The following is a 27,363-nucleotide window of genomic DNA, read 5'->3' as shown; positions in this document are numbered from 1 at the left end:
GGCTGCATCTGCCTGGATCCTGCATAGATTCTCTTTAGAAGGGTGCATCCTCCCAGGCACTGATTCTCTTTAGAAGGGCTGCAGCCACATGCATCCAGCACGCATTCGCCCCAGGAGGATTTATTCCCCTTGATCAAGTTCTTGTTTCTTTCGGGGGGGGGGGTGGGGGCTGCATTCACCTGGATTCAGCACTGTTTTATCCAAGGGGAATTTGCCCTTCTGGGGGGGGGGGGGGGGGGAATGAGTGCTGGATGCATGTGGCTGCAGCCCTTCTAAAAAGAATCCGTGCCTGGGAGGATGCATCCTTCTAAAGAGAATTGGTGCTGGATCCAGGAGTCAGCAGCCCTTCTAAATATAATTAGTGTTGGCTCCAGCCATTCTGAGCAAAAACAGTACTGGCTCCAGGTTGGCTGCAAACCTACTGAGAGAAAATAGTGCTAGATCCAGGTAGACGCTGCAATTTTGGGGGTGAATGAGTGCTGGATCCAGGTATATGCAGCAATTTTGGGGGTGAATGAGTGCTGGATCCAGGGGAGGATCAGGACCTTTGGGGGGAGTGAGTGCTAGATCCAGGGGGATAGGGCCCTTCTGGAGGGAATGAGCACTTGATCTAGGTGGGTGCAGCCCTTCTAAGGAGAACCAAGACAATGAATTCCTTCTAAAGAGAATCAGTACTGGATCCAGGAGGCAACAGTCCTTCTTGGGGGAATGAGTGCTGGATCAAGGTGGATGCAGCCCTTCTGGATGGAATAAGTGCTGGATCCAGGGGAAAACAGCCTTTCTGGGGGCAATAAGGGCACAATCCAGGTGAATGCAACCCTTATGAATGAAAACAGTGATGGATTCAGATGCACGCAGTAATTTTGGAGATAAATGAGTGCTGGATCCAGGGGGATGCAGCCCTTCCGGGAGGAATAAGGGCTGGATCCAAAGGGAAGCACCCATTCGGGGGGGGGGGGGGGGGGGGGGGGGATAAGGGCTGGATCCAGGGAGATGCAACCCTTCTGTGTGGAAACAGTGCTGAATCCAGGGGGATAGGGCACTTTTGGGGTGAATGGTTGCTGCACCCAGAAGGATAGAGCCCTTCTGGGGGGGGGGGGGGGGGAATAAGTGCAGGATCATGGGGAAACAGCCCTTCCAGGGGAAGGATTGCTGGATCCAGGTGGATGGAACCCTTCTGAAAGGAAACAACGCTGGTCCAAGGTGGTTATAGCCCTTTACAGAAGAATATTACAGCAAATTAAAGGGTTATGAAAATGAGTGCTGGAGCAGGATGGCTTCCTCCCTTCTTTGGAGAAGGACTGCTGCACTGTAAACAAATTAGTGATCCGTTTTTAACGTGGCACCCTGAAGATCCAGAGGATCTGGCCTTTACCCACACCACAGTTCCATTAACTCCATCACCTGGCTGAACAATTCGACAACCATCTCTTCTTAGCTGCTCTTGCAATTGGAGAAGACAGAATGACATAATTTTTTTGATTTGAGGCCAGACTCACCTGCTCTCCTGCCACTCCTCTGCACAGGCCACTTTCAACATGCCTTGTTTCTTATTCACACACTTGAGAGCATCTGTAGCATTGAATTCAATTCCAAAGCCAGAGGAGTGCTGAATTCTAAGGACATTGTCTCCAAACATCATCTCGGGAAGAGCCGGCATGCGCATCTCTTCAGCCAGCCTATGCAACAAGACATTAAAAACAACGCTGAAAACGGTAACATGTTTCTTGAAGTACCAGGAACTGCACTCCTCTTGTATGCACACCTCAGGGATCTTCGAATAAAGAACATATACCCTGATCTGTATTAATGTATACTATCATTTATGCTAGTATCCAGTGAGAAGGGGGGGGGGGGGGGCAGGCAGAATAAAGCTATCAGCACCCGAGGAGGAGGGAAAGAGAATACAACCCTATTTCCCCAGTTACTTGGGGGGGGGGGGGGGGGGATTATACAGCAGTCCCTGGAAAAAAAGCAGGGAAACCAATCTTTCTAGAATCCCAACTCGTACACCCCTCTTCAACTGCAATTACTTTTCCACGTCGGCGGATTTCATGATGTGAGTTTTGGACGCGGTGAGTGTCCAAGCCCCAAAGCTGAAGTCCTGGTGACTGCTCCTAAACCCGTGGATCATCATGGCGGCAGCTACACGGTCGGGCACCGGGAACAACTGCTGCTAGGATGGCCTTTACGGGCGCTGAGCCCCAGCCTCCACCACCATCTTCCTTCCCACCTCGACGTGATCATTTCGCGTCGGCGACCGGCGCGCGCCAACGGCGTCATCAGAAAACGGCGGAGGACGGTGGCCGCGCGAGAGAAATGATTCGGGTCGGTGCAATGTGGTGGTGGTGGCGGCGGCTACAGGGACTCCATTGGGAACGGGAGGAGGCGGGGAAGCGCTAGGTGAGTGGAATGGAGAAAGGCCTCGGAGAATGTGGTATGGCTGTTGTTCGTAACTGAAGGTGTAATGGATACCAAACACAATGGGGTCGTGCACTGACTTTCCCCAACGTGTGAAAATACATCTTATCTCCGGCTGCCGTGGGCAAGCTCTGTGTTCTAACATTTCCTCTGCCGGTTTCTTAGTCGCAATTCTGGTGCTTATCATTCCTTTCAAAAGTTGGTGTGAAAGTGTTGGTAATTGGTAGTAATAGAGAGGGGTAGTAGGCATCAAGATGATAATAGGCAGGTGTTTGGCCTCTTGCAGTACCGTCATTCATTCATTCGTTATTTATTTAAGAGCTATTTATTGCCAGCTCATCCAATGTTCTCAGCATTGTGTTTTTAAATATTGAATGGAACGTAAAATATGCCATGCTGTGTCAAAACACTGGCCTATTAAATCCATTGTTCTGTCTCAGTGGCCAGTCCAGGCCTGTCCACCGGCAGATCCTCAACTTCTATGGTAGGGCAGCACACCTTAGAAATTGAATTGGTAGATTATTAAGTAAATTGGCATGTGAATAAAGTTTGTGTGTGTTGTCAAAATTATAAACTACAAGCCCCTCCCTGTCTCTTTGACATTTATTTGTTTTTGACATTTGCTGCTGATTTCAGGTATTTCCTGCTGAGCTCTCTGACCTGATGACCTCTGAAAATTGGAAGAATCTTCTTTTTTAATTTTCCAAAATTATTCAGTTTAACGTATCACAACCGTGACAAGGAAATAGAAATAATACCAAAGCATAACAAGGAAGTAAGAAAAAGGGAGGTATTATAATTCGTTTACAATATCAGGAAATAAAGATCCAAAGAATCTAGAAAACAAAAAAAAAGGGGAGAAAGAGAAAACCCTAAGAAAACATCATTGCTGAATAAGGGGAAAGGAGCCAGCTTATACAGCATTATTTATAGGAGTGACTACTACCATTAACTCTTCTTTTGCTTCTAGAAACTCAATCAACTGTTTAGGATCAAATTGGAAGAATCTTTTAATGTGGCAATTGTAATATATTAATGTGTATATTTTTTGTTGTTTTAGATAATCATGTTCACTTTGTCTATTAGAAGCTGGCACTCTTGAAAACTGCACAACCAGGTACAGTGAAGATTAATTTAGTTTTTAATTTTCTTTAGTTTTTGTATACTTCTTTTTTACCAACTTTAGGACTAACATAATATCCTTTCTTCTTCTTGGAGATTTTTGTTTTTATCATTAATTGGTAGTGTGAATGTGCATTTATAGTAATATCCCAGTATAATCTTTATCACATCACATTTCAAATAATGATATGTTTATTAGAACACTTACTATACCACTTAATGGGTTATCATGCAAGGCAGTTTACAGACTAAATAAGGATAGGAGGAGACAGAGACTAAGAAGGGTCGGGGAACAGATTCAGGTCCTCTCAATAAGCAGCCGACCTAATAATAGTTGGGCCAAAGGATTTCGGTTTAAAATCTTCACGCAGCAGTTAGAATTTTCTTCTGGAATGGTGAAAGACAATATGTTATTGACATTAGTGTTCTCAGACAAGTGGAGATTTCCACTCTCACCAACAGGTGAAGACAGAGCAGTAGAGGTCAACCAAACTCAGTGGTTTCTGTGGAAACGGGAACGGAAACCATGGCCCTGCCACCACTAGGCTGTCCTCCCGAGCCACCCGCCCCCCACCGACAAAATACCTGTTCCCGCCCCCCCTTCCCTGTAGGCTCTCCTGGGACCTACTTTTTAAAAGCATCGGTGGTCTAATGGCTTCTTTGGGGGCAAAAACATTCCAAGTTGCTCCTGCCTCTGCTGGCTGCATTATGAAAATGGTGTCCGCAACTTCCCACGCTTGCCATTTTGAAATTGGGAATGGCATGATCGGGGCAACTTCCTGCTCTTGCCATTCCTAATTCCAAAATGGTGGCTGCAGCCTCCTCCTGCTCTAAAGAGGCCACTAGACCATCAGAGCTTTTAGAATGTAGACCTGGGGAGGGCGGAACTGGTGGGTGGTCTGGGAAGAGGAATGGGTTTTCTGAAGGGGGGAGGCTGGCTTGGGGGGCAGGGCTACGCTTTTGGTTTCTGCTGAAAATGCGCAGTCATTTTCGTTTGAAACCCAGATTTCGGTGCTGGTGTGGAATCCAAAACTGAAATTCAATCGGCCTTTACAGAGCAGAACTGCTTAGTTCTCTGTAAAGGCTGATGCAGCAGGAACACTGACCAGTATCCTATCTCCAGCAAGGAAGAAGAGAAGCGATCTCCAGTAGGAAGGGCCTTAAGAGCTGCTCTGATTATTGAACAGGACCAGAGCCTGGGGAGGTAAGAAGCTTGGTGGCTAGTGGGGCTCCTTTCCTCTTCAAGCTCCTTGGAAGCCAGCTGGAAGTGGCCTTTCCTAAAGCCTGTCCAACAGATGTCTCATGGAAGAAGTTTGGTGAGGCATAAAGTTTACTTTAAAAAAAAAATCCTTGGTTTGTCTTCTTATGGGGTACTTTGCTGACTCCCATGCTGATTCTGTCATGGCTTAGCAACAGCCAGAGAGCATTTACTCTGTAGCAAAAGTGCTTCCCGCCAGTATGTGAGGCCACCTCATGCTTCCTAGTGCTGTCCATTCCTCCTCTTGGGTAAAAACCTCAAAGTGTGGCAGTGGCACGTTCCTTGTTTCTTAAAACTGTGTAAAAGGAAGAACTTTTCAGGTAGCCTCACAAACAGTTGAACTGGTGCTACCTGAGTTCTGATAAAATCAGCGCAGGGTAATTTGGCCTATTTTAGGGGAGGGGGGATAAAAGTAAGTTGAATGGCACTGAATAGCATTGCATAGAATTGAATTTCAGTGACCTAAATTACATTGCATTGACTCTGAGTTGCATTGAATGAAAAAAAAATGTCAGGGTAGAAAGAGAAGGTACAGATGTTCCTTGGGTGGGGGGATGGGACTTGATATACTGCCTTTCTGTGGTTAGAGACTTTATTTACTTTTTACCAGAGATGGTCACATTTTACCAGGGTGCCCCCTTTAGACTGCCGACCCATCTTCAGTAGCCAGACCCAAAATAGGTGGTAGAAAGACTTAAAAGAGTATGTGTAGCAGTAGCAGCAGAGTAGTTGTGAGCCCTTCACATGGGATGGAGGTTTTCTTCCAAATTAGTGGGAGTGACAGGTCAAGTGTAAGGAGGAAGTACTCTTATGCCAGGAAACAAAACCATATACAATATAAATTGAAAGCCAAGTAACCCACATCATGAGAGGAAGAAATTACTAATTCAATTAGGTATTCCACCTATATTTTATCGTTTTATGATGTAGTTTTAAATTGCTGTGGCTGATAGAGGCGATGTACTGTTCTAGGCAAAGTATAGTGTAGCTTCAACAGCCAGCTTAAACCATTCCCAAGTAGAAGCTTTATCAGTAGACTCTCAATTCTTAAGCAAATCTTCTTTATTGTAGTACTAAGAAAATCCAATTTACAGTTCAGTTGCTTAGACAGAATTGTTGCCTTCTGCACAGAGTCTGTATCTATCCACCCCAGAAGCAAGGAGATGGCCAGAACCTCAGCCCAGCTGAGAGGAAAAGCTGTAACTCAAAGGAGAATAAGGGGGAGAAACTCAGAGTAAATAAAAAGGGGGATGACTTGGGGAGATGGTGAAAAATCTTGATGGAATTACAGTATATTAAGGAAGGATCAGCCCTAGAACAGCTGCTGATCACAAAACATGCTAGCAAGACTGGGCTCTCTCACACAGCCCGCAGGAGCAGAGAGGGAAGGCTGGCCCTAGCTCAGAGCTAACAGTCAATAGGGAAAGCTCACAAGGAGTCAATCACAGGATACTGCAAACTATAGGAAAAGCAGTCCTAATACACAGTGCTACCTATTACACAGACAGTTGAATACAGATAATACTCATATTAGATATGCATAACAGCATACCCTGCCTCCATGAATATGGGGGCATAACAGGCGATCTATAAGTAAAAATAAGTAATTGAGAGTGTTTACCATACAACTGAGGCCTAAGAATAATCTTTAGCTGCAATGTGCTCATGGTCTATGAATTTTCCCGACTGATAAATTCTGTGCTCTTATGCATGGTTTTTGTTACTGTTCCAGATGCCCAGCATGTACCTCCTTATCGCTGTGTGCCTTTACAATGAGCAGCAACTCCTCGGGCCCAGAGGAGCTAAGGAATGGCACTGTGGAGGAAGATGGGGCTGTCATGGTCACAGAGTCCATTGTCATCATTGTTATCGCTATCTTGGTGTGCTTGGCTAATCTTGTAATCGTCGTTACCCTCTACAAAAAGTCCTATCTCCTCACATTAAGCAACAAGTTCGTCTTCAGTCTGACCTTGTCGAACTTTCTGCTGTCTGTCTTGGTGCTGCCATTTGTGGTGACAAGCTCCATCAGAAGGGAATGGATTTTCGGCGTGGTTTGGTGCCACTTCTCAGCACTGCTGTACCTGTTGATCAGCTCTGCGAGTATGCTGACCTTAGGGATCATTGCCATTGATCGGTGAGTCACTTTTGGGGGGGGGGGGGGGGGGAAGTAGCATGGTCTGTAATGGCCAGAAAAAGGGACTGTAGAACAGTGTAAGTCACTTAACCCTCCATTGCCCCAAGTATAAAATAAGTGCCTGTATATAATATGTAAACCGCTTTGAATGTAACTGCAGAAATATCAAGTCCCATTCCTTTCTATAAAGGTTATGCTCCTAAATTTTATGCTCCTAATTTAGGAGCGAATTTTACACTCCTAAATTTATGCTGATAAATTAGGAGCATACTGTATGCTCCAAAATAGATTATGCTTCTAAGGGGCCCTTTTACTAAGCCGCCTAAGCGTCTATGCGTGCCCAACGCGTGTCAATTCTGAGTTACCACCTGGCTACCACGTGGCCTGAGCGGTAATTTCATTTTTTACACATGTTCACTACGCGTGCTGGAAAATATTTTTATTTTCTGGTGCGCGGGTGGTAATCGGCATTTGAACGTGCGTTGATCATTACCACCCGGTTAATGCATGAGACCTTACCGCTAAGTCAATGGCTGGCGGTAAGGTCTGAGGCCCAAAATGTACGTGCACCAATTTTCATTTTGCTGCATGTCCATTTTCGGCCAAAAAATAAAGGCATTTTTTTTACAGGTGTGCTGAAAAATGATGCTGCATGTGGCCAAAACACGTGCCTTCACTGCCGCAGGCCATTTTTCAGCGCACCTTAGTAAAAGGACCCCTAATTTAGGAGCATAAATTTAGGAGTGCAAATTAGGAGCATAAATTTAGGAGCATATCCTTTATAGAATAAGGTCCTAAATGACTTGCCCAGGATCACAAGGAGCTGCAGTGGGAATCAAACCCAGTTCCCCAGGATCTCAGTCTAGTGCACTAACCATTAGGCTACTCCTCCGCTCCTTTAATGATTTGTATTTTTTTTTTAAATGTATTCAAATGTCTCTTTAATTTGGAGGAGTATCTTAGTGGTTAGAGCAGTTGGTAAAGCAGTAGGATAGCCAGGGTTCCATATTCTTCTCTGTGTTTCTTCTTGTGACCTTCTCCATTGTCCTGGGAACCAACTTAGATTGCAGCTCACCTGGGGTAGGGATTTTCCTATTGTACCCAAATTGAAACTCACCTGAAGTATGGGTTTGGAAAGGTGAGTATCCTCCCTTTACATGTTCTTCACCTCTCCCCTACCTTTATGTATCTCCACTTCGTCCTTTTGTTCTGATCTTTTTGCTCTTTTGTCTGCATCTCTCTGCTCTGAGCCTCTTCTCTCCTCCTTTTCCTTACTGAGGGGCCCTTTTACTAAAGGGTTGCTGCATGGCAACCCGGAACTACTGGCGGCCTAATGTGGCTGCCAGTGGTAGTTCCACCTTGAGTGTGCGCCATATTCGGCGCTACGGAAAATAATTCTGTAATTTCTAGTGTCACGCTAACCATGGGAGCCCTTACCACCACCTCAGTGGGTGGTGGTAAGTACTCCCCCCCCCCCCCCCCACTCCGCATGGCGACACAGTAAGAATAAACTTACCGCATGGCCATGCCTTTTTTAGGGTTTTTTTTTTAATCCACTGCAGGTAAAAGGACCCTGGCGCGTAGCAAAAACGGCCCCATTGCTACCGCAGGGCCCTTTTTACCACAGCTTGGTATAAGGACCCCTTTTGTTTTAGGTTTCTGCATTTTCCCTCCACTGTTAGTGCCCTGACCCCAGCCCAGAGGCACAAATTCATAAAAAGCATTAGCCAGTCATGATGAGCACTGAGGTTTTAACTGCATGCTCACACGACGGGGTGCGTTTTTACATTTCCTCTAATGTTCTTGTATTTTTTTTTAGATATTATGCTGTTTTGTACCCAATGGTGTATCCGATGAAGATCACTGGAAACAGAGTGGTTGTTGCCATAATGTATGTCTGGTTGCATTCTCTTATTGGATGCCTTCCTCCCCTTTTTGGCTGGTCCACGCTGGAGTTTGATCAGTTCAAGTGGATGTGCGTGGCAGCCTGGCACAAGGAGGTGGGGTACACCGCCTTTTGGCAGATCTGGTGTGCACTACTGCCCTTTCTGGTGATGGTGATCTGTTATGGCTTCATCTTTCGGGTGGCAAGGATTAAAGCACGGAAGATCCACTGTGGAACTGTTGTGATTGTTCAGGAGGACGCACAAAGGAATGGGAGAAAAAATTCCAGCACATCTACCTCCTCTTCTGGGAGCAAACGCAGTGCCATTCCAGGGGTTGTGTACTCAGCTAATCAGTGCAAAGCATTAATAACTATTTTGGTTGTGATTGGTGCTTTTGTTATCACTTGGGGACCTTACATGATAGTGATCAGCTCGGAGGCACTCTGGGGGAGAAACAGTGTCTCTCCGCCTCTGGAGACACTAGCAACGTGGCTGTCTTTTACAAGTGCCATATGCCACCCACTCATTTATGGATTTTGGAACAAAACGGTACGAAAGGAACTACTGGGGATGTGCTTTGGGGACCGATATTACCGGGAATCATTTGTTCAACGTACCAGGACTTCCAGAATGTTTAGCATCTCTAATAGGATTACAGGTAATAAATGATACTAAAAGTATGGTGGGGGAGCTGAAGCATATATTTTCGTATGAGCTAATAGTGAACCAGTTTCCCACCATATTGCTGGGAATCATTGTACTGCAGAAGGTGCCTTCTGCCAGATGAGATACTAAACAGGTTCTGAACTTTGAACAAGACTACAAAAGTTTAAAATTGAATTCAGATTATACAGTTTGGCCAAAATTTTCTATGTACAAAGAACCTAATTGGACTTAGAAAATTTTGTTTTTCTGTATTTTGGTTCCACATCCAGCACTTTAGATAAAAACGCTTTGCTAATGCATCACATTGTATATAATAGCCAGTTATTTATTCGGTGTTTGGTTGTTGATTCTGGGTAGCCAGTGTGCATGTGTCGTTGATTCAGACAGCAGCACAGGGACATCTGGGTCTCAGCAGATTCAGAAGGGGGTAGATCAGTCTTGTTCAAGTTCAGTTGTCGAGGGCTGCAAACAGTTATATGTCACAACCCGAGGGTGAGAGGGTATTATATATAAATGTACAAAAAACAAAACTCTCTCATGTAATGGCAAAAAATAGTAATTTCAACAATAGACTAGAGATTCTGTGGGGTGCATCTGTTTTAAAGGGAATTAAGGGAAAAGCCTCTGAATTTAACCCAACCTCCAACCCAAGTAGTCATTTAGTAATAACAAGGGTTGAGAAAGCTTCTGCTGGGAATTATATCATCATAGGCAAAAACCCTTTTAGTTTCAAAATGAAAGAAAAGATGCTAAAAGCTCAACAGAATCGGCTCGGGATCCATATAGCATGTGAAAGTCAAAAGAGTAAGTCAGCTTTCAAGTGCAGATACAAAGCAACAAGTTTGTCATCGGTCAAACACACTGACTTCAGCCAAGGTTTCGCTAGTAATGCTGTGGGATAAGCATAAAGGAATCCTGTTCAGAAGGAATGGATCTTCAGAAGTTTAGCGGAGATTGGGTGGCAGAGCCGGGGGTGGGGCTGGTGGTTGGGAGGCGGGGTTAGTGCTGGGCAGACTTCTACAGTCTGTGCTGTGAGGATGGCAGATACTATTCAAGGTCAGATACACAAAAGGTAGCACTATGTTACTATGTGTCAAGGCGTGAGTGACCATAAAGGTTCACAATATGAGCATGCTTCCTGGTTGCTTCCTGCTTGCAAACAGGCCAGATTTTCAAGATATTCCTAACGAATATGCGTTCTCATTCTTGAAACAAAAACTGAGAGCAGGCAGCAAGAAGGTGAGGAGTAAGGGAAAAGAAAACCCAGGATTCATCTGTTCAGCAGCAAATTGCAATCTTTATTTGCAAGGATCAACCTGTAGGGTTCCCATATATTTTGAAATTGATTATACTCATTTGTAATTTAGCTTTCTATATCCCCAGAGGAAGATAAGTTGTCCTCACTTGAGTACTAGGAACTCTTTACATCCCTGTCAGTTCCCCTTTGTTGTTCTTTGGGTTATGCTGAAATGTCTGAAAAGGTGCATGGCAGTGCTATCATAATAGAGCAGACTGGGTAGAACCATGACCCAGTAGCTCGCTGTCCATGTTCTCAAGTGATAGTGTCAGTGTGTTTGACCGATGACAAACTTGTTGCTTTGTATCTGCACTTGAAAGCTGACTTACTCTTTTGACTTTCACATGCTATATGGTCCCTCTATGTAAATTGTACAGCGCTGCGTAACCCTAGTAGCGCTTTAGAAATGTTTAGTAGTAATCAAGAATCTCAGAATATGCTAGAAGGGTGCAAAGCACCATTTTGCATACAATGTCCAAGTTAGAAAAGAGAGAGGCCCAAGTCAGGCTATTCAGAATTTCCCGGTATTTTACAAAAGGCTTCCTAAGCATGATGCATTCTGTACAAAAAAACCATAGAAGGATATTCAGGAATATATGTATGTGCCGGCATGAACAGCAGCAATAGCTGCTTTACAAAAAAAATAACAAAAAACGTTTGCATAAAAACAGCTTCTTTTTTGAAACTACATGTTCAAGAGATGTCAGTTAAGGAACCTATTTCTAGTCCTCAAATATTTTGGTGTTTTGAGGTGCTTTTTAAGGCCGGAAAGAGAAACACATTTGCCCCTTCAATCCTCAGAACCTCAGGTCCGAATGAGCAGTTAACATATACTTAGGGATGATTCATTGGTGTAAATGCCAGTGCGGATATTTTTGAAATATACGTTCACTCCCCTGGTAAAATGGGAATTGCATATATCTTTTAAGACTGCTCATACCATGCCCCCCTTGTATACATGTAAGTAGATTTTCTAAGATTGCTGCTTGCACTCATATTCCCATTTACATTTTTAAACGAGCTTTTCACATGTGTAAGTGCTGCTCAACCCTTCCAAAATGAAATGCCTTCATAGAACCAGACAAAGGGATGGGAGGTCAAACCTACTCTATGTTGCTAGGAAAGAATCTGGAGTTGAATTGAACATAAAAACATTTTTATATGGGTTATTTTTTTAATGTTCAATGAAATGCCAGATTCTTTCTTAGCAAATATATATATATATATCCATATCTATATCTATCTATATATATATCTGTTGGATAATGTGACCAAAGTAGTGGATCCAAAATGTTGAGACGGGCTGATTTTTCATGTCATGGGTCCACAAGCAGTCTGAAAAAGTAACGTATTTGAACCTGTAACTTTTTTTTTTTTTCATAGAAAAGGGTGGGGCTTGAACTGTTGTATTACAAATTGTTTGCTCTAACAGTATTCATTAAAACCTCATTTTTTGTTTCTGGTGACTTGGTCACCTTTTCCCAGCTGTAGTAACATAGTAAATGACGGCAGATAAAGACCTGTACAGTCCATCCAGTCTGCCCAACAAGATAAACTCATTTTACATGGTATATGATACTTACCCAAGTTTGATTTGTCCTTGCCATTCTCGGGGCACAGACAATAGAAGTCTGCCCAGCACTCTTGTACTAAAAGTTGTGACGCTAACGTCGAAGCCCCTTAAAATTTACACTCAAGCCCATTCATATCTATTTAGTCACGATCAGGGCGTAGACTGTAGAAGTCTGTCCAGCACTGGTTTTGCTTCCAAGTTACCGGCGTTGCCACCCAATCTCTGCTAAGGTTCCACGGAACCATTCCTTCTAAACAGGATTCCTTTGTGTTTATCCCATGCATGTTTGAATTCCATTACCGTTTTCATCTCCACCACCTCCCGCGGGAGGGCATTCCATGTATCCACCACCCTCTCTGTGAAAAATTACTTCCTGACATTACTCCTGAGTCTGCCCCCTCCAACCTCAATTCCTCTAGTTCTACTGCCTTCCCGTCTCTGGATTAATACCTTTCAAATATACACACACATATACATACACACACACATGGTCACGTGTGTGTGTATATAGATATGTATATGTGTGTGTTTGTATACAGATATATATGAGAGAGAAATAAAACATCTAAACATCTTAGGTCTGGAATGTTGTGTTTGGAATGCAGCTTGGCTGCAAGATACGGGAATCACTGAAATGCATGTCATTTACTAGATTTCCACATATTAGCACAAGGCAGCATGATCAACAATTAGTAAGGCAGCCATGCTGCTGGTGTGCAAGCTAACAAGGTAATGCAGATTTGGTGTGAAAACAGCAGAAAGGGCCCTGCAGTTTTGAGTAAAAGAGGAGGAGGGGTGGTGTGACGGATTTCTCTGAAGGGAGTCCATATTTGTTTTCTAGACTTGGGTTTATCTTCACACCTCACAGCCATGATGACAGGAGGGCAGCAGATCGGTCACAGCAGCAGTACAGGAGACACTGGCGTCAGCTTCTCTCAGGATTCAGGTAACTTTCTGCCCTGTGACACATGCAGCACCGTGTTCCTGAAATGCTTTTTTGTGGCCACTAGGTTGTAGTTCGACAACTGAAATATCTACAAAATTTTGTTCTCACTTTGTTCCTTAGTAATATGGGTGGGTGGATACAGTGAGGCGGGAGAAGGGCTTTCTGAGTTCCATTCCTGCCTCAGTCACTCAGAATGTGAAATTTTAATTATGTATTGCTGTAAACCTTACTCATGACATCCTGTTTAGTAGGAGAAAGCTAATCCCTGTAAAGTCTGCCACTTTGTCACTTTTATGTATATAATTGAGAAAATGATTCATTCTGGTGTCCCACTTGAAAAGCACCACGCTTTCTACTCGGGAGTATATGTATGTATAAAGAACTTGCAGATCTGTTTCAGCCTGAGGAAGGTTAAGCTGCAGAGCCTCAGCTGGTTTACAGGTAAGCCAAAACAAGAGAAATGTATGGGGGCGGAGAAGCCTCAGCTCCCTGGAATTGCAAACAACGTGTTGCATTTCTGTCCATTCTCCGCTGTCTGTAGGTGCCTCTGTTCTGCCATAATTCAGAAATCAACCAAGAAATATATTTGTATGTATAAACTTTGATGTTTAACATAACATTGCTGTAACATGCTCTGAGCTCTACGTAGTTGGAAAAGCATGAAACGGATAAATGATAATGAAAAATCTTATTGTTTAATGACTAAATATGTGGCTCTATACACTGTAGTGTAGACATTTTTCATGTCTCCAAATGTTTAAAGATTAGACTGCCTATCAATGGAGCAACCACCCTCCAGATTTGGAAAAACAAACAAATTGTGAAATCAGTTGTAGGAAGGAGGGCTGTCAAACATCTAACTTATATTTCAAAAGACAGCATAGGGATAGCTCAAAAAAATAAAAAGGTATGTATGTGAAAATTCCAAAAAGGCACCATATATGCTGGTGTGCATTTACGAAATAGGCACCAAGAACTTTCCCTACTAACATATAAATGCTGACACACCGTGTGCTCTGAAGGTATAAATGCGTGTGTGTATTCACATTTTTTACAAAATAAACCTACACACTGCAACTCTGCCTAAACTATGCCCATTTGAAGGTCTGCATTCAGTGTGTGTATAAGTACACACCATCTCTGTCTTATAAAGAGCTGTTCTCTGTTCGTTCCACTGCATTCGTCATACACCACAAAAATTTTTACAAATGTCGTTTACAGCTCAGATGCTGTTTAGCTGTAGTTGTCTTAGGGAATTCTAGATTTTGTCCAAAATGGCAGTTTTTAAAGGTAAGACCAGAAGGAATATGTTTTTTGGAACAGTAAGTTGTATTCTACTAGTCTATCACAGTTATTCTTCAACGTAGAGAGACAGTTAGGCATATTTTCAAAGCACTTAGCCTTCCAAAGTTCCATAGAAACCTATGGAAGTTTAGAAGGCTAAGTACTTTGAAAGTATGCCTGACTGCCATCTAGGGGAGGTGCCAGTAATAATGAAGCAGAAACACAAACCAGTAGTGAGGTAATTTTCTAAGGCCTGGCATTGGAATAAAGCAGGTCCCTAGATTTCTTTTCTATGGGTGATATGAATAAGACATTTAGTATAGGGCTCTATGGATTGTACAATAGATTTTTTAAAAATCTTTAGATGGAAAAGAGAAAGTACCTTAGTTGCTTTCTTGTAAAGCACTATACAAGGACTTAGGAATTGCTGTAACCATATGCCTTGATCTCTCTGAAATTCAAACCCTTCTGGGGCATACCATTTTCAGGTACTGATGTCATGCTTCTTGAGGACTGCAGCTCAGACGGGGCCCAGCACCCACACTGCGTGTACCCCAGTAGGAGGAGAAGCTCGGTCACCTTTGAAGATGAAGTGGAGCAGATGAAAGGTATTCTTGTGATCACAAAGTCAGTAGTCTAGGGCTATTCAGAAATGATATATATTTAAATTGGCTTCCCTAGGGCTTTTCTTAAGAGATCCATTTTGCAAGTTCCTTTTCTGTATTAGGGCCACAATTTTCTGATCTGAGAATGGCACTGTTTATTTATCGGAATTTATTAACTGCCTTTATGAAGAGATTGATCCAAGGCATGTACAGCTTGGCATAAAACTTATAATTTTGTTAAGTAAAATGACCAAGTCTAAGCGTAAATACAATCAGTGAGGTAAACCTGGAGACAGGAAATTGAAAATCTTAATAATAATACCCATATTAAAACAGCACAGAAGAATAATCACATAACAGAAACATGTCACGTTACAAGTGATATGCATGTGTACACCTTTTAAGGAGAGTATGCGTTATTATCGAATGATTTTCAACACAAATGACTGCTCATCCCTAATCAATTTAAGTGCCCTGTTATAGAATGAAGGGGATCGAGAGACATAGAGGGGCATAATCGAACGGCGGCGGCTATCTATATGGCCGGCGCCGCAAAGAGCAGTCCAGAACCGTATTATCGAAAAAGATGGCCGGCCATCTTTTGTTTCGATAATACGGTTGGGGCTGGCCAAATGTCAGAGATGGCCGGGTTTGAGATGGCTAGCATCGGTTTTCGCTGATAATAGAAACCGATGTCGGCCATCTCACTCAATGTGTAATTAAACTTTGGAATTCGTTGCCAGAGAATGTAGTAAAAGCAGTTATCTTAGCGGGGTTTAAAAAAGGTTTGAGTAGCTTCCTTAAAGAAAAGTCCATAAGCCATTATTAAAATGGACTTGGGGAATATCCACTGCTTATTTCTAGGATAAGCAGCATAAAATCACCCAGCATAAAAGCACCCAGTGCACAAACTCGCCCCCTCCTAACAGAGACAGATGGAACACTTAACCTAATGACAGAGGAGAGCCTTGACAAAATCCTAAGAGACCTTCGACCAACTACCTGCTCCCTCGATCCCTGCCCATCAAAGATAGTGCAGCAGGCAAGATGGGCCTTATAGAAGGCGCCACAAAAATTGTGAACACCTCTCTTTCTAGTGGGCAACTACCAACAGCATTAAAAAGGGCAGTGGTTCGCCCTCTGCTGAAGAAAAGCAATCTTGACCAGGACAAACTTGAAAGTTACAGGCCAGTATCCAACATCCTGTTTCTAGGGAAACTCATAGAGCAAACAGTCTGTGTTCAACTTAATGAATGGCTAGAAAAGAGTAACTGGCTAGATCCATGTCAATCTGGATTCAGACCTGGTTATGGAACAGAAATGGTCCTCATATCCCTGCTAGATATCTTCACAGAAACCGAGACAAGGGGTTTGCCTCGATGCTAGTACTGCTAGATTTCTCAGCAGCTTTTCACACTGTGGATCATGATATCTTGCTAGCACGACTGACAGAAACAGGTATCAATGAAACAGTACTTGCCTGGTTCAGATCCTATCTATCAGACAGGCAACAATCCATAATGATTGGCAGCAACTCATCACCACCATGGACACTGACCTGCGGGGTACCACAAGGATCAATACTGTCACCTATTCTGTTCAATATCTACCTCAAGCCACTACCTGAGCTGATTCGGTCAATGGACACTCAGTTCTACATCTATGCGGATGATGTGCAGCTACTCATGCCCATTGAACCTGACTTACCTACAGCCTTGAATAAACTGATCACTTGTCTAACATCAATTCAAGAATGGGCTAAACACAACAAACTTTGCCTGAACCCAAGTAAAACCGAGCTTCTCTGGGTCCCTAACACAAGTGGATACATACCTGACATCAAAATCCCTTTTGGGAAGTATGAACTCCCCCTCAAATCACAAGTCAGGAACCTTGGAATACAGTTAGATACATAGTAACATAGTAGATGACGGCAGAAAAAGACCTGCACGGTCCATCCAGTCTGCCCAACAAGATAACTCATATTTGCTGTTTTTTTGTGTATACCCTACTTTGATTTGTACCTATGCTCTTCAGGGCACAGACTGTATAAGTCTGCCCCGCACTATCCCTGCCTCCCAACCACCAGCCCCACCTCCCAACCACCAGCTCTGGCACAGGCACAGACCGTATAAGTCTGCCCAGCACTATCCTCACCTCCCCAGCCCTGCCTCCCAACCTCGGCTCTGGCACAGACCGTACAAGTCTGTCCAGCACTATCCCCGCCTCCCAACCACCAGTCCCGCTTCCCACCACCGGCTCTGGCACAGACTGTATAAGTCTGCCCAGCCCTATCCCTGCCTCCCAACCTCCAGCCCCGCCTCCCAATCTTGACTAAGCTCCTGAGGATCCATTCCTTTGGCACAGGATTCCTTTATGCTTATCCCACGCATGTTTGAATTCCGTTACCGTTTTCATTTCCACCACCTCCCGCGGGAGGGCATTCCAAGCATCCACTACTCTCTCCGTGAAAAAATACTTCCTGACATTTTTCTTGAGTCTGCCCCCCTTCAATCTCATTTCATGTCCTCTCGTTCTACCACCTTCCCATCTCCGGAAAAGATTTGTTTGCGGATTAATACCTTTCAAATATTTGAACGTCTGTATCATATCACCCCTGTTTCTCCTTTCCTCCAGAGTATACATGTTTAGTTCAGCAAGTCTCTCCTCATACGTCTTGTAACGCAAATCCCATACCATTCTCGTAGCTTTTCTTTGCACCGCTTCAATTCTTTTTACATCCTTAACAAGATACGGCCTCCAAAACTGAACACAATACTCCAGGTGGGGTCTCACCAACGACTTATACAGGGGCATCAACACCCCCTTTCTTCTGCTGGTCACACCTCTCTTTATACAGCCTAACAACCTTCTAGCTACTGCCACCGCCTTGTCACACTGTTTCGTCGCCTTCAAATCCTCAGATACTATCACCCCAAGATCCCTCTCTCCGCCCGTACCTATCAGACTCTCCCCACCTAACACATACGTCTCCCGTGGATTTCTACTTCCTAAGTGCATCACTTTGCATTTCTTCGCATTGAATTTTAATTGCCAAACCTTAGACCATTCTTCTAGCTTCTGTATGTCCTTTTTCATGTTGTCCACTCTGTTACAGATCTTAGTATCATCCGCAAATAGGCAAACTTTACCTTCTAACCCTTCAGCAATGTCACTCACAAATATATTGAACAGAATCGGCCCCAGCACCGATCCTTGAGGCACTCCACTACTTACCTTTCGCTCCTCCGAGCGAATTCCATTCACCACCACCCTCTGGCGTCTGTCCGTCAACCAGTTCCTAATCCAGTTCACCACTTCGGGTCCTATCTTCAGCCCCTCCAGTTTATTTAAGAGCCTCCTGTGGGGAACAGTGTCAAAAGCTCTGATTCCCCAAATCCAAGCAACCTTCAAGAGCTGCTTCTACTATTTGCGACAGCTACACTGCCTCTCTCCTTACATCGAGAAGGTAAATCTTATCCCAGTTGTGCATGCCATGGTAACATCAAGACTGGATTACTGCAATGCACTATACAATGGTCTGACTACAAAGGGCCTGCACCAGCTCCAGTTGATTCAGAATGCAGCAGCAAGACTCATAGAAGGTTGCAAGTGATGTGACCACATCACACCATTTTTGCAAAAACTTAATTGGCTACCAGTACAGTACAAGGCTAAATTTAAAACTCTATGTCTGATCTTCAAGGCCCTTAAAGGAAATAGCCCTGAGTACCTGAAGAATAGGATGATCCTCTACACACCTCCAAGGACACTAAGGTCCTCTCAAGGACTATCACTAACCACACCCTCTCCAAAAGACATTACATGATGTGATACCCACAAGCGAGCCTTCTCCAGAGTAGCCCCCACACTCTGGAGTGCACTGTCTGAAATGCTCCGCTTAACACAAGACTACCTCTACTTAAGGAAGCAGGTGAAAGCTTGTCTCTTCAACCAGGCCTTTAATGGAAGAAGTAACTAACTTGTTAGTCTCACTCACACACACAAGGATTGACTCGGGCTGCACATACTGCAGCGGGACATATTTATCTACTCCTACCCTAGCTGAGATAATATTTAACCATCTCTGTGACCTCATGTTCAACTTTCTTCAAATCAATCACCTTACTTTCTAATTCTTCCTACTTTCTTACTCATCTATATGTTACAACTTTGCCTTACCCCTCACTACCATTTATAATGTTCTAGTACATATTGTATTGTCATTGCAAGTAGTATACCATGCTATACTTTGTATTGTTGTTCGAATATTTTGACTGCTCTAATTGCCTACTGCTCATGTTTGATCTATTCTTACTGTACACCGCCTTGAGTGAATTCCTTCAAAAAGGCGGTAAATAAATCTTAATAAGTAAATAATGTATTGTGCTGTTTTGGGATCTTGGCAGGTACTTGTGACCCTGGATTGGCCATTGTTGGAAACAGGATACTGGGCTTGATAGACCTTCTGTCTATCCCAGTATGGCAGTACTTATGTACTTGACACCCGTTTGCGTATAGGAAGCCAGTGTAATGACTGCAGATAAATAGTTACCTTGTAAAATTTCCTTAACCTAAAAGTTAGATTGACCGCAGTGTTTCGAATAGTTGAAGTTTGGTCATTTAACTTAACTGATAATCTTAAATACAGAACATTACAATAATTTGTATGAGAGAGACCAGCATCTGAACCAACAGAGCAAAGGTCTGATCATATGATGTGATCAGTTGTAACTGCCTAAATTTGTAAATGTTTTTCTGCCACAAATGATTAATTTATGATTCAAAAGTCAGGGATGAACCCAGGATAATGCCCAGTATCTTGGATTAATTTTCCATAGGAAAAGATGATAAACCAGAGGGCAAAGATATTAAATCGTGGACAGTTACGTTAGAATTATGAAACCATAACAACTTTGTTCTATTTGTCCATGTCTATCTCAATAGTAGACTATGGACTTTTCCTCCAGAAATTTCTCCAAACCTTTTTTAAACCCAGATACGCTAACTGCTGTTACCACATCCTCTGGCAACGAGTTCCAGACTTGTTCAGTGAAAAAATATTTTCTCCTATTTGATTTAAAAGTATTTCCATGTAACTTCATTGAGTGTCCGCTAGTCTTTGTACTTTTTGAGAGAGTAGAAAATCGATTCACTTCTACACCACTCAAGTCCTATCTTCCCTCATCCTTCTCTTTTCCAAGCTGAAGAGCCCTAAACTCTTTAGCCTGTCCTCATATGAGAGGAGTTCCATCCCCTTTATCATTTTGGTCACTCTTCTTTGAACCTTTTCTAATTCTGATATCTTTTTTGAGCTACGGCGACCAGAATTGAATGCAATATTCAAGGTGAGGTCGCACCATGGAGTGATACAGAGGCATTATAGTATTTTCGGTCTTATTCACCATCTGTTTCCTAATAATTCCTAGCATCCTGTTTGCTTTTTAGGCTGCCGCCGCACACTGAGCAGAAGAGTTCAGTGTATTATCTAGATCTTTTTCTTGGGTGCTGACCCCCAAGGTGGACCCTAGCATCAAGTATCTATGATTTGGATTATTCTTTCCAATGTGCATCACCTTGCATTTGTCCACATTAAATTTCATCTGCCATTTAGATGCCCAGTCTTCCAAATTTGTAAAGACTTCCTGCAGTTTTTCACAGTCTGCATGTGTTTTAACAAGTTTGATTAGATTTGTGTCATCTGCAAATTTAATCATCTCCCTTGTCGTTCTAATTTCCAGATCATTTATAAATATGTTAAATAACACCAGTCCCAGCACAGACCCTTGTGGCACTCCACTATTCTCCCTCCTCCACTGAGAAAAATGGACATTTAACCCTACCCTCTGTTTTCTGTCCAATAACCATTTCCTAATCCACAACAGAACATTCCGTCCTATCCCATGACTCTTGAGGAGTCTCTCATGAGGAACTTTGTCAAAAGTTTTCTGAAAATCTTTCAGTACCCTAGGGTGCATGCCATATGGTCCAGGTGTTTTACTACTCTTTAATTTGTGAATTTGAATACGTCTTCCTGGCTCACCGAGATTTCTTTGAGTTCCTCCACATCATCACCCTTAAAAATCATTTTGTAATGTTTGCAGTTTCTTTAGGCGTGCTTTGTAGATGCTTGAATAAGCTATATTACAATAGTCAAGCTTGGAAATATGGAGCACATGTACCAATGAATGGAAAGACTCGCAAGGAAGAAAAAGGCCAGACCGAGCGGAGTTGGAGTGTTAAAAAAAAAAAAAACAACCCCGATTTCAGAAGGGATGATATATATATATATATATTTTTTTTTTTTTAATTTTTTTTTTTGGAGGGGGGGGGGGGGGGAGGAGGTTGGAATCAATGATAATGCCCAAAGTATTTAAAAGAATCAACTGGAGAAATAATGAAATCAAAGAGTTGGAGGGGGCAGGATGGTGTAGAGATACGGTTTGTAAACCAACAGGTGACAGTTTTTTTTCAGGATTTAGAAAGAGTTTATGGGAAGAGAGCCAGTGAGCAACAAACGGGGATGGTGGCAGTCAGCGAATGTGAATCGTTGCTGCCGTTTGGCAATCTGCAGCAGGCAAGTTAAGGGACGCTGCAGGGAGTGCATTAAAAATATAAAAATGTATTTAAAAAATTGTGTGTGTTAACTACTCACCTCTAGTGGCAGTGCTTTTTAAAATTACCCTCTACATGTATACTAGTGCATTTCAACAGCCAAATTATGCTACTGTACAATAATTGTTAAAATATAGGAAAATGGAAACTGTTAAATCGGTATAGTATGATTTTGATTTGATAGCTGGCTTTTTCTTAAATATTGCCTAATACGTTTAATTTGTGTATCTTACAGAAGCTACGAAAACCCGCATTCTCCAAGTAAATGCAGATGTGCATAAGTCTTTGGACAGCTACGCATCCAGCCTGGCAAGAGCTATTGAAAGTGATGCTAAACTTGCCTTATTTGGAGAAGAGGCACTGCCAGGGATCATGCTGCCCACCCGCTTTATGCTAGGCAGTTCTAGTGTACAGCGAGGTAGCAGGTCCCTGGCCGCCCAAAGACTCCAACTTCAGAGCATTGAGGAAGGCAACGTCTAGCCAGGCAACAGGACCAACACTAATGCTCTTACACAACACACTATTGCAAGATTTCCTTTAACCATCTGTGGCAAGCAAAGACAAGGTATGCCCAAAAGGAAAAACTCAACTTTGTTGTCAAAGAATTAATCATGTTCTGAAACCTGCAAGCCGATCTTAAAATGACACATGCTGAGGATGATAGCAGCCAATCGGGCACCTCTTACCTGGTACGTGAGGTCCTCTTAATTCTTTAAGAGCAACTTCCTCTTACAGTTGGGTGCCATGAGAACACCTTGTTTTGGAGGTTTTGGCACTTAAACACTGAAATTAATCCTCCCCTGCTTCCTAATATGGACTATAATATTCCCAAATGAACCCTCCCCACATAATAGTGTTAATGGTCATTGTCTTCTTTTGATGTCAGAACTACTCAACTTTTTACGATGTTCACAGCAGATGATAAAACTTGAGATAGCTCTATTCCGTATAAGTCAGTTTCACAGGTTCATTCATGGAGAATGGGGAATAAGTACACCTGTATTCAGTATTAGAACCGATGGTCCGTGTCCTATTTTGTTACACTGATAAAGAACAAAGTATGTGCTGCTTACTTGGGTCACTGTGTCAAGCCACATCTACTCTGTGCCCTGGGACTGTAAAGTGCATTTCTTGAGTTCCAGGGCCCCCTTTTCAATAAGAAGTAAGGAGAAAGTGATCACATGAGTGCTTTATGTGCTTCATTTCCATGACAATATTTTACATTTAAAAAAATATTTATTCTGATTTGTTGTGAGTTTAATGGTTTCAGAGATGTCAGGTTGAAAACATAGGAAGGAAAAATTTCTGTTCAGCTATAGAACATTCTAGCATAGGCAATACCAAAATGAGATTCTCCCCCACTCCTCCTCCACACACCCAGCACACTGATCTGCCAATGTGCTGCTGTGAAAGGACCAGCTCTAAGAGCGAGAGGATAATTTATTCTCAAGACTTCGGTGATCTTTGGCCTGTTGGTGGAGAATGTTAGTCAGTACACTAGCAATAAATCTGACCATACAATAAATTTATAGAATCGAGAGGTGACGCCTCAAGAAGCCCCCGGCTGAATAACTCAAAAGCTCACAGGGGCTGGGCTGCTTCATCACCGGCAACCACCTCTACAAATAATTTTTCTCTTATTGCTTTTCCTTTACTTAGAGATTTCAATATACAAATTACTTAGCTTTCATTCCATCAAAGCTCTCAGGACGCTAGGTATGACCATGACCAACGGTGGCCAGCGTTTCGTCACCTGCCTCAGGGTCAAATGGTCTGCGTCAATCTGTAAAGGAAAAATAATAATGAGAACAACAACAGTAAGAGAAAAATTATTTGTAGAGGTGGTTGCCGATGATGAAGCAGCCCAGCCCCTGTGAGCTTTTGAGTTATTCAGCCGGGGGCTTCTTGAGGCGTCACCTCTCGATTCTATAAATTTATTGTATGGTCAGATTTATTGCCAGTTGATTCTTTATCTATCTTCTCCATTATTGTATATGGTTGTTCAGACAGAAGTATTAGGAGGGGATTGCCTTCACAATTTGCTTTAGTCAGTACACTAGTTCATGTCTGTGGTGGTATATTGGTGATGTGGTTCCCTGTCCACTGAGAACCGCTAGATTTCATATAGGCCACAGAACAGCTAAACCAGATTTATACTAGTTGGAGGTGAAAGATCGTAAACATGTTTAGAATCTATTGCAGTATCCAGTTCCTCCTCTATTACATAGTGTTTAAGTTTCTTGAAGTTCCTTCTTGCAGAAAGTTGACATACAAAGTAAAGGTATGATTATCCCCTTGAAACCCATCACCAGGAACTATAAGAAACTTAAATCTTTTAGAGAAAGGAGACTCTTAAGACTCTCTACTCTTGTCTCTTCAGTGAGAAATACGGGCTCACAACATAGGAACTATGACAACAGTATTTATTTTTCCTTTGCTGAAGGGGGTAGGATGGACCAGTAAATACTAAAAAGTGTTACTAGCCCATATCTGTGTATAGTGACACTTAACCTCTGAGTCTCTTTCATGCAGTGATCCCATTGCATGTGAAGAAATATACCCTTTAGAGTAGTGTTCTTCAGTACAAGGCCGGGGGACAATGGTGGTCTCCTTTGTCTTTCCGGGGTTTTATTTTTCTGCTACCCTGCTTCTCTACCCAGTTAAGGAGAGAAAGGGAAAAGTGGATGGGGGGGGGGGGGGGGGGGGGGGGGGGGAGGAGGAAAGAGCCTCATGCTTGAAGGAGAAAGCATTTCTCAGCAGACAAAAGAGAATGCATTTGGAAATGCTCACAGTCTTGGGCTGGTGGGGATGGATGTCATTGATGCACACTAGTCAGCAGTGCCGTGGCCTCTCATGGGGAAGATTTGGTGGCTCTCCTTCAGCTCATTAGAATCCAAAGTGGCCCTAGCTTAAAAATTAATGAAGACCACTGCTTTAGAGGTTTTTGAAAGAAATAAGCACTCAATGGTTCTGAACTTCAGGCATTACTACTTGAATGTTACTGAACCCCACATGGGTGACTGTGGGGCTCATTTTTAAAGCACTTAGACTTCCAAAGTTCCATAGGTTACTTTGAGGCGCATTTTCAAAGCACTTAGACTTAAGATCCTTAGTAACCTATGGAACATTGTAAGTCTAAGTGCTTTGAAAATGAGCCCCTGTGTTCTCTGTGATATTGGATCATAGAGAAGCAGTTGTTCACTGTAGTTTACCTAGTGGGGGAGATATTCCTATTTGGTGCTAAAAGTAGGTTCATGAAAGAACTCTCCTGAAAGGCAAGATTGTGTGCCTCGCTACATGATATCTGTGGACACAGACCTGCTCATGAATATTTCTGAGAAAAGAGGCAGCTACTGGTAGTGTTGGTTTATATGCATGCCAGTAATCAAAGATTAATTTAAAAGAGCATTTGAAGGAAAGTTGGATGTATGCTGAAAGTTCTGCTCTCATTAGTGGTTGTAGGCAAAATATTGACTTTTCCCCTCTGAGAATCATTTGTCATTTCCTTACTTCACTTAATATATTATCTAGGGCTGTACCAAATATTCATATTTGATTGGATTCAGCCCCGAATAGTTCTCTGAATACATTATTCGTATTCAGCCAAATAGTGATTTAAATTCGAATATGAATAATCTAGGGCTAAATCCTACTGAAATAAACCCTGGGTGGCTTGTTTTCAAAACACATAGGTTTACAAAGTTACATAGGTTGCTACGGGGGCGTTTTTGATATGTCTAAACCTGACTTTGGACGTTTTGTTGAAAACATCCAGAAATCAAGTAGTGAAAATAACCATTTTCAAACCAGAAAAAGTCTTATCTTTTTTTCTTTGAAAATGACCATTTCCTAGATGATGATGTGCTAAGTACGTCTATCTTTTTGGACCATTAAACAAAAAAAAAATCCAAGTGAAAAAGGCACAATGTGGCTTTCAAAAAATTAGGCAAATATACAAACAAGCAGAAATACAGTGCAGAGGAGACAGAGGATAGATGGTGGGAACAAATAACTAGCAACAGAAAGCTGAGCAGGAGGGGGTTATCAATTTGCGGAGTAATTAGGGGAGTAGGTTTTGGTAAAGAAGTGTGTTTTCAGCAGCTTCTTGAAAAGGCTGTGGTTCATTTGTGCTTTAAGGTGCTGTGTGCAGCTTTGCCTGCTATTCAGTTGTCACAAGATTTGGGGTGGGGGGGGGTATGCCACATCTGGGGGCTTGCAAATTGGTGCTGGCAATGGCACACAGACAGTGAGATTGGCTCTTCCAGTGTTAGTGGTTGCTTCATTTTAGGCTCCCCTGTCTTGTGCAGCTGAGGGAATCTGGCAGCATACCTCCTAACAGGTTTCCTAGTACTTTCAAGGGTACACATACCACTGGTTGATTTTGATCATACTCTGGTAATAGAATCCAATTAGTAGTTGAGTCTGTCTGGTAGGCTTCAAGTTTTGTAGCTGACTAGCAATACCAGTTTTCTTCCTAGAACGTTTTGCCAGCCAGGTGGTATGAAGGAGTAACCAGATAGGGACAGGGAGTACTGTGCAGTATTATAGCATTCAAAAGGTTCTGGAAAGAACACTGAATTTTAGTTGAAAAATAGGTGTCCATGTAGCCAGGTTTGCTTGGCAGGCTGTGTAGGGGGCCCAGGAGGGCTGGATGTTTGGGCAACATCTATTTAATACTGTTGACTATTTAGACCAGTGCTTATCAATCTTTTTGTGGCTCTGACCCCATGATTACAGCCAAATAAAATTGTGTGACCCCCCCCCCCTCCCCGAGGTACAGAATAATGGAGAACCTACCTAGGTCATGGCCCTAACCATGGTTTTTGTGACCAAACATGGTTTGGGAAGCTCTGATTTAGACTATCACAGAGCTTTGTGAAGAGGTATGGAAAAGGCGAGTTTTGGAGGGAACTAATTGGGGCTCTTATATGCTCTCGTAAATACAAAGAAAAAAGAAAAGATAATCCTTGAAAAGAAAAAATCTTGCATTTCTGACAGCTAGTATGTATCTTTAGTTGTGTGAACTGGATAACTGAACAGATTGGATGAGCCAGATGGTCTTTCTGCCTTAATTTACTATATATGTTGGCATGTAACATGTCGCTGCTGCAGCAGCAGCAAGAATAAAACAAAATTCTAGGACTCTCCAGGGCAGTAAATTAGTCATAGCTATTTCACTGCTTGGTACAGGAACGAGTTAGCAGGTAGTGCTTTCATTTTCTTACAGATGCCATACACAGATTTTATCCTACGTTCAACACTTCTCTGTGTATTAAACATGTGGCTTTATTAAGAAATTGCTACAGTGCCTGCTGTTCCTTCTTCTTCTGCTAGCACTTTGAGCACACATAATCACGTTATGTTGCTGCTTTCATAGTGAAATAAGAAAGATGAAAGCTGTGTTGGTCCATATGAATGCACAAAATAAAGGGAAATGTAGATTATTCTATTGACAAATTTGAGGCATTCTGACTGGGTTATAGTAGCATATCATCTTACTGCCTCCTAATTCAGGTCCACAGCTTCAGAGCCATTCTAGCTAACACCCTTTTTACA

General features: G+C 42.7%; 2 protein-coding genes across 4 annotated transcripts in view; one reads left to right on the top strand and one right to left on the bottom strand.

Annotated features, from left to right (window-relative positions):
* Positions 1-2,240, bottom strand: part of TIPRL (TOR signaling pathway regulator) — a 30,642-nt gene extending 28,402 nt beyond the window's left edge. The window contains exons 1-2 of the mRNA XM_030203864.1: positions 2,034-2,240; positions 1,500-1,679 (exon numbers count right to left, since the gene is read on the bottom strand). Coding sequence (XP_030059724.1) covers positions 1,500-1,679; positions 2,034-2,137 — 284 coding nt within the window. The 5' untranslated portion in view covers positions 2,138-2,240. The remainder of the gene's footprint in view (positions 1-1,499; positions 1,680-2,033) is intronic.
* GPR161 (G protein-coupled receptor 161) lies at positions 1,645-23,666 on the top strand. 3 transcript variants are annotated; one of them, XM_030203863.1, is made up of 7 exons: positions 1,645-1,715; positions 3,482-3,538; positions 6,534-6,935; positions 8,755-9,479; positions 13,199-13,303; positions 15,076-15,195; positions 22,043-23,666. In XM_030203863.1, exons 3-7 carry the CDS (start codon positions 6,574-6,576, stop codon positions 22,285-22,287), a joined length of 1,557 nt encoding a protein of 518 aa, XP_030059723.1. In that variant the 5' UTR covers positions 1,645-1,715; positions 3,482-3,538; positions 6,534-6,573; the 3' UTR covers positions 22,288-23,666. The 3 variants fall into 3 exon arrangements, with proteins under 3 accessions (XP_030059723.1, XP_030059721.1, XP_030059722.1); XM_030203861.1 differs by lacking the exon at positions 1,645-1,715 and adding an exon at positions 2,297-2,403; XM_030203862.1 differs by lacking the exon at positions 1,645-1,715 and adding an exon at positions 2,846-2,905.
* The last annotated feature ends 3,697 nt before the right edge of the window (positions 23,667-27,363 follow it).

This window comes from Microcaecilia unicolor, chromosome 5, assembly GCF_901765095.1.
Source record: "Microcaecilia unicolor chromosome 5, aMicUni1.1, whole genome shotgun sequence".
Classification (NCBI taxonomy): domain Eukaryota; kingdom Metazoa; phylum Chordata; class Amphibia; order Gymnophiona; family Siphonopidae; genus Microcaecilia; species Microcaecilia unicolor.
Note: the sequence above shows the minus strand (reverse complement) of the source record. Positions and strands in the feature narration are given on the sequence as shown.

Coding starts and splice junctions, on each gene's coding strand:
- GPR161 (XM_030203863.1), top strand. CDS start 6,574: ATGAGCAGCAACTCCTCGGGCCCAGAGGAGCTAAGGAATGGCACTGTG. Junction 6,936..8,754: donor GGGATCATTGCCATTGATCG/GTGAGTCACTTT, acceptor ATTTTTTTTTAG/ATATTATGCTGTTTTGTACC. Junction 13,304..15,075: donor CAGCTTCTCTCAGGATTCAG/GTAACTTTCTGC, acceptor TACCATTTTCAG/GTACTGATGTCATGCTTCTT.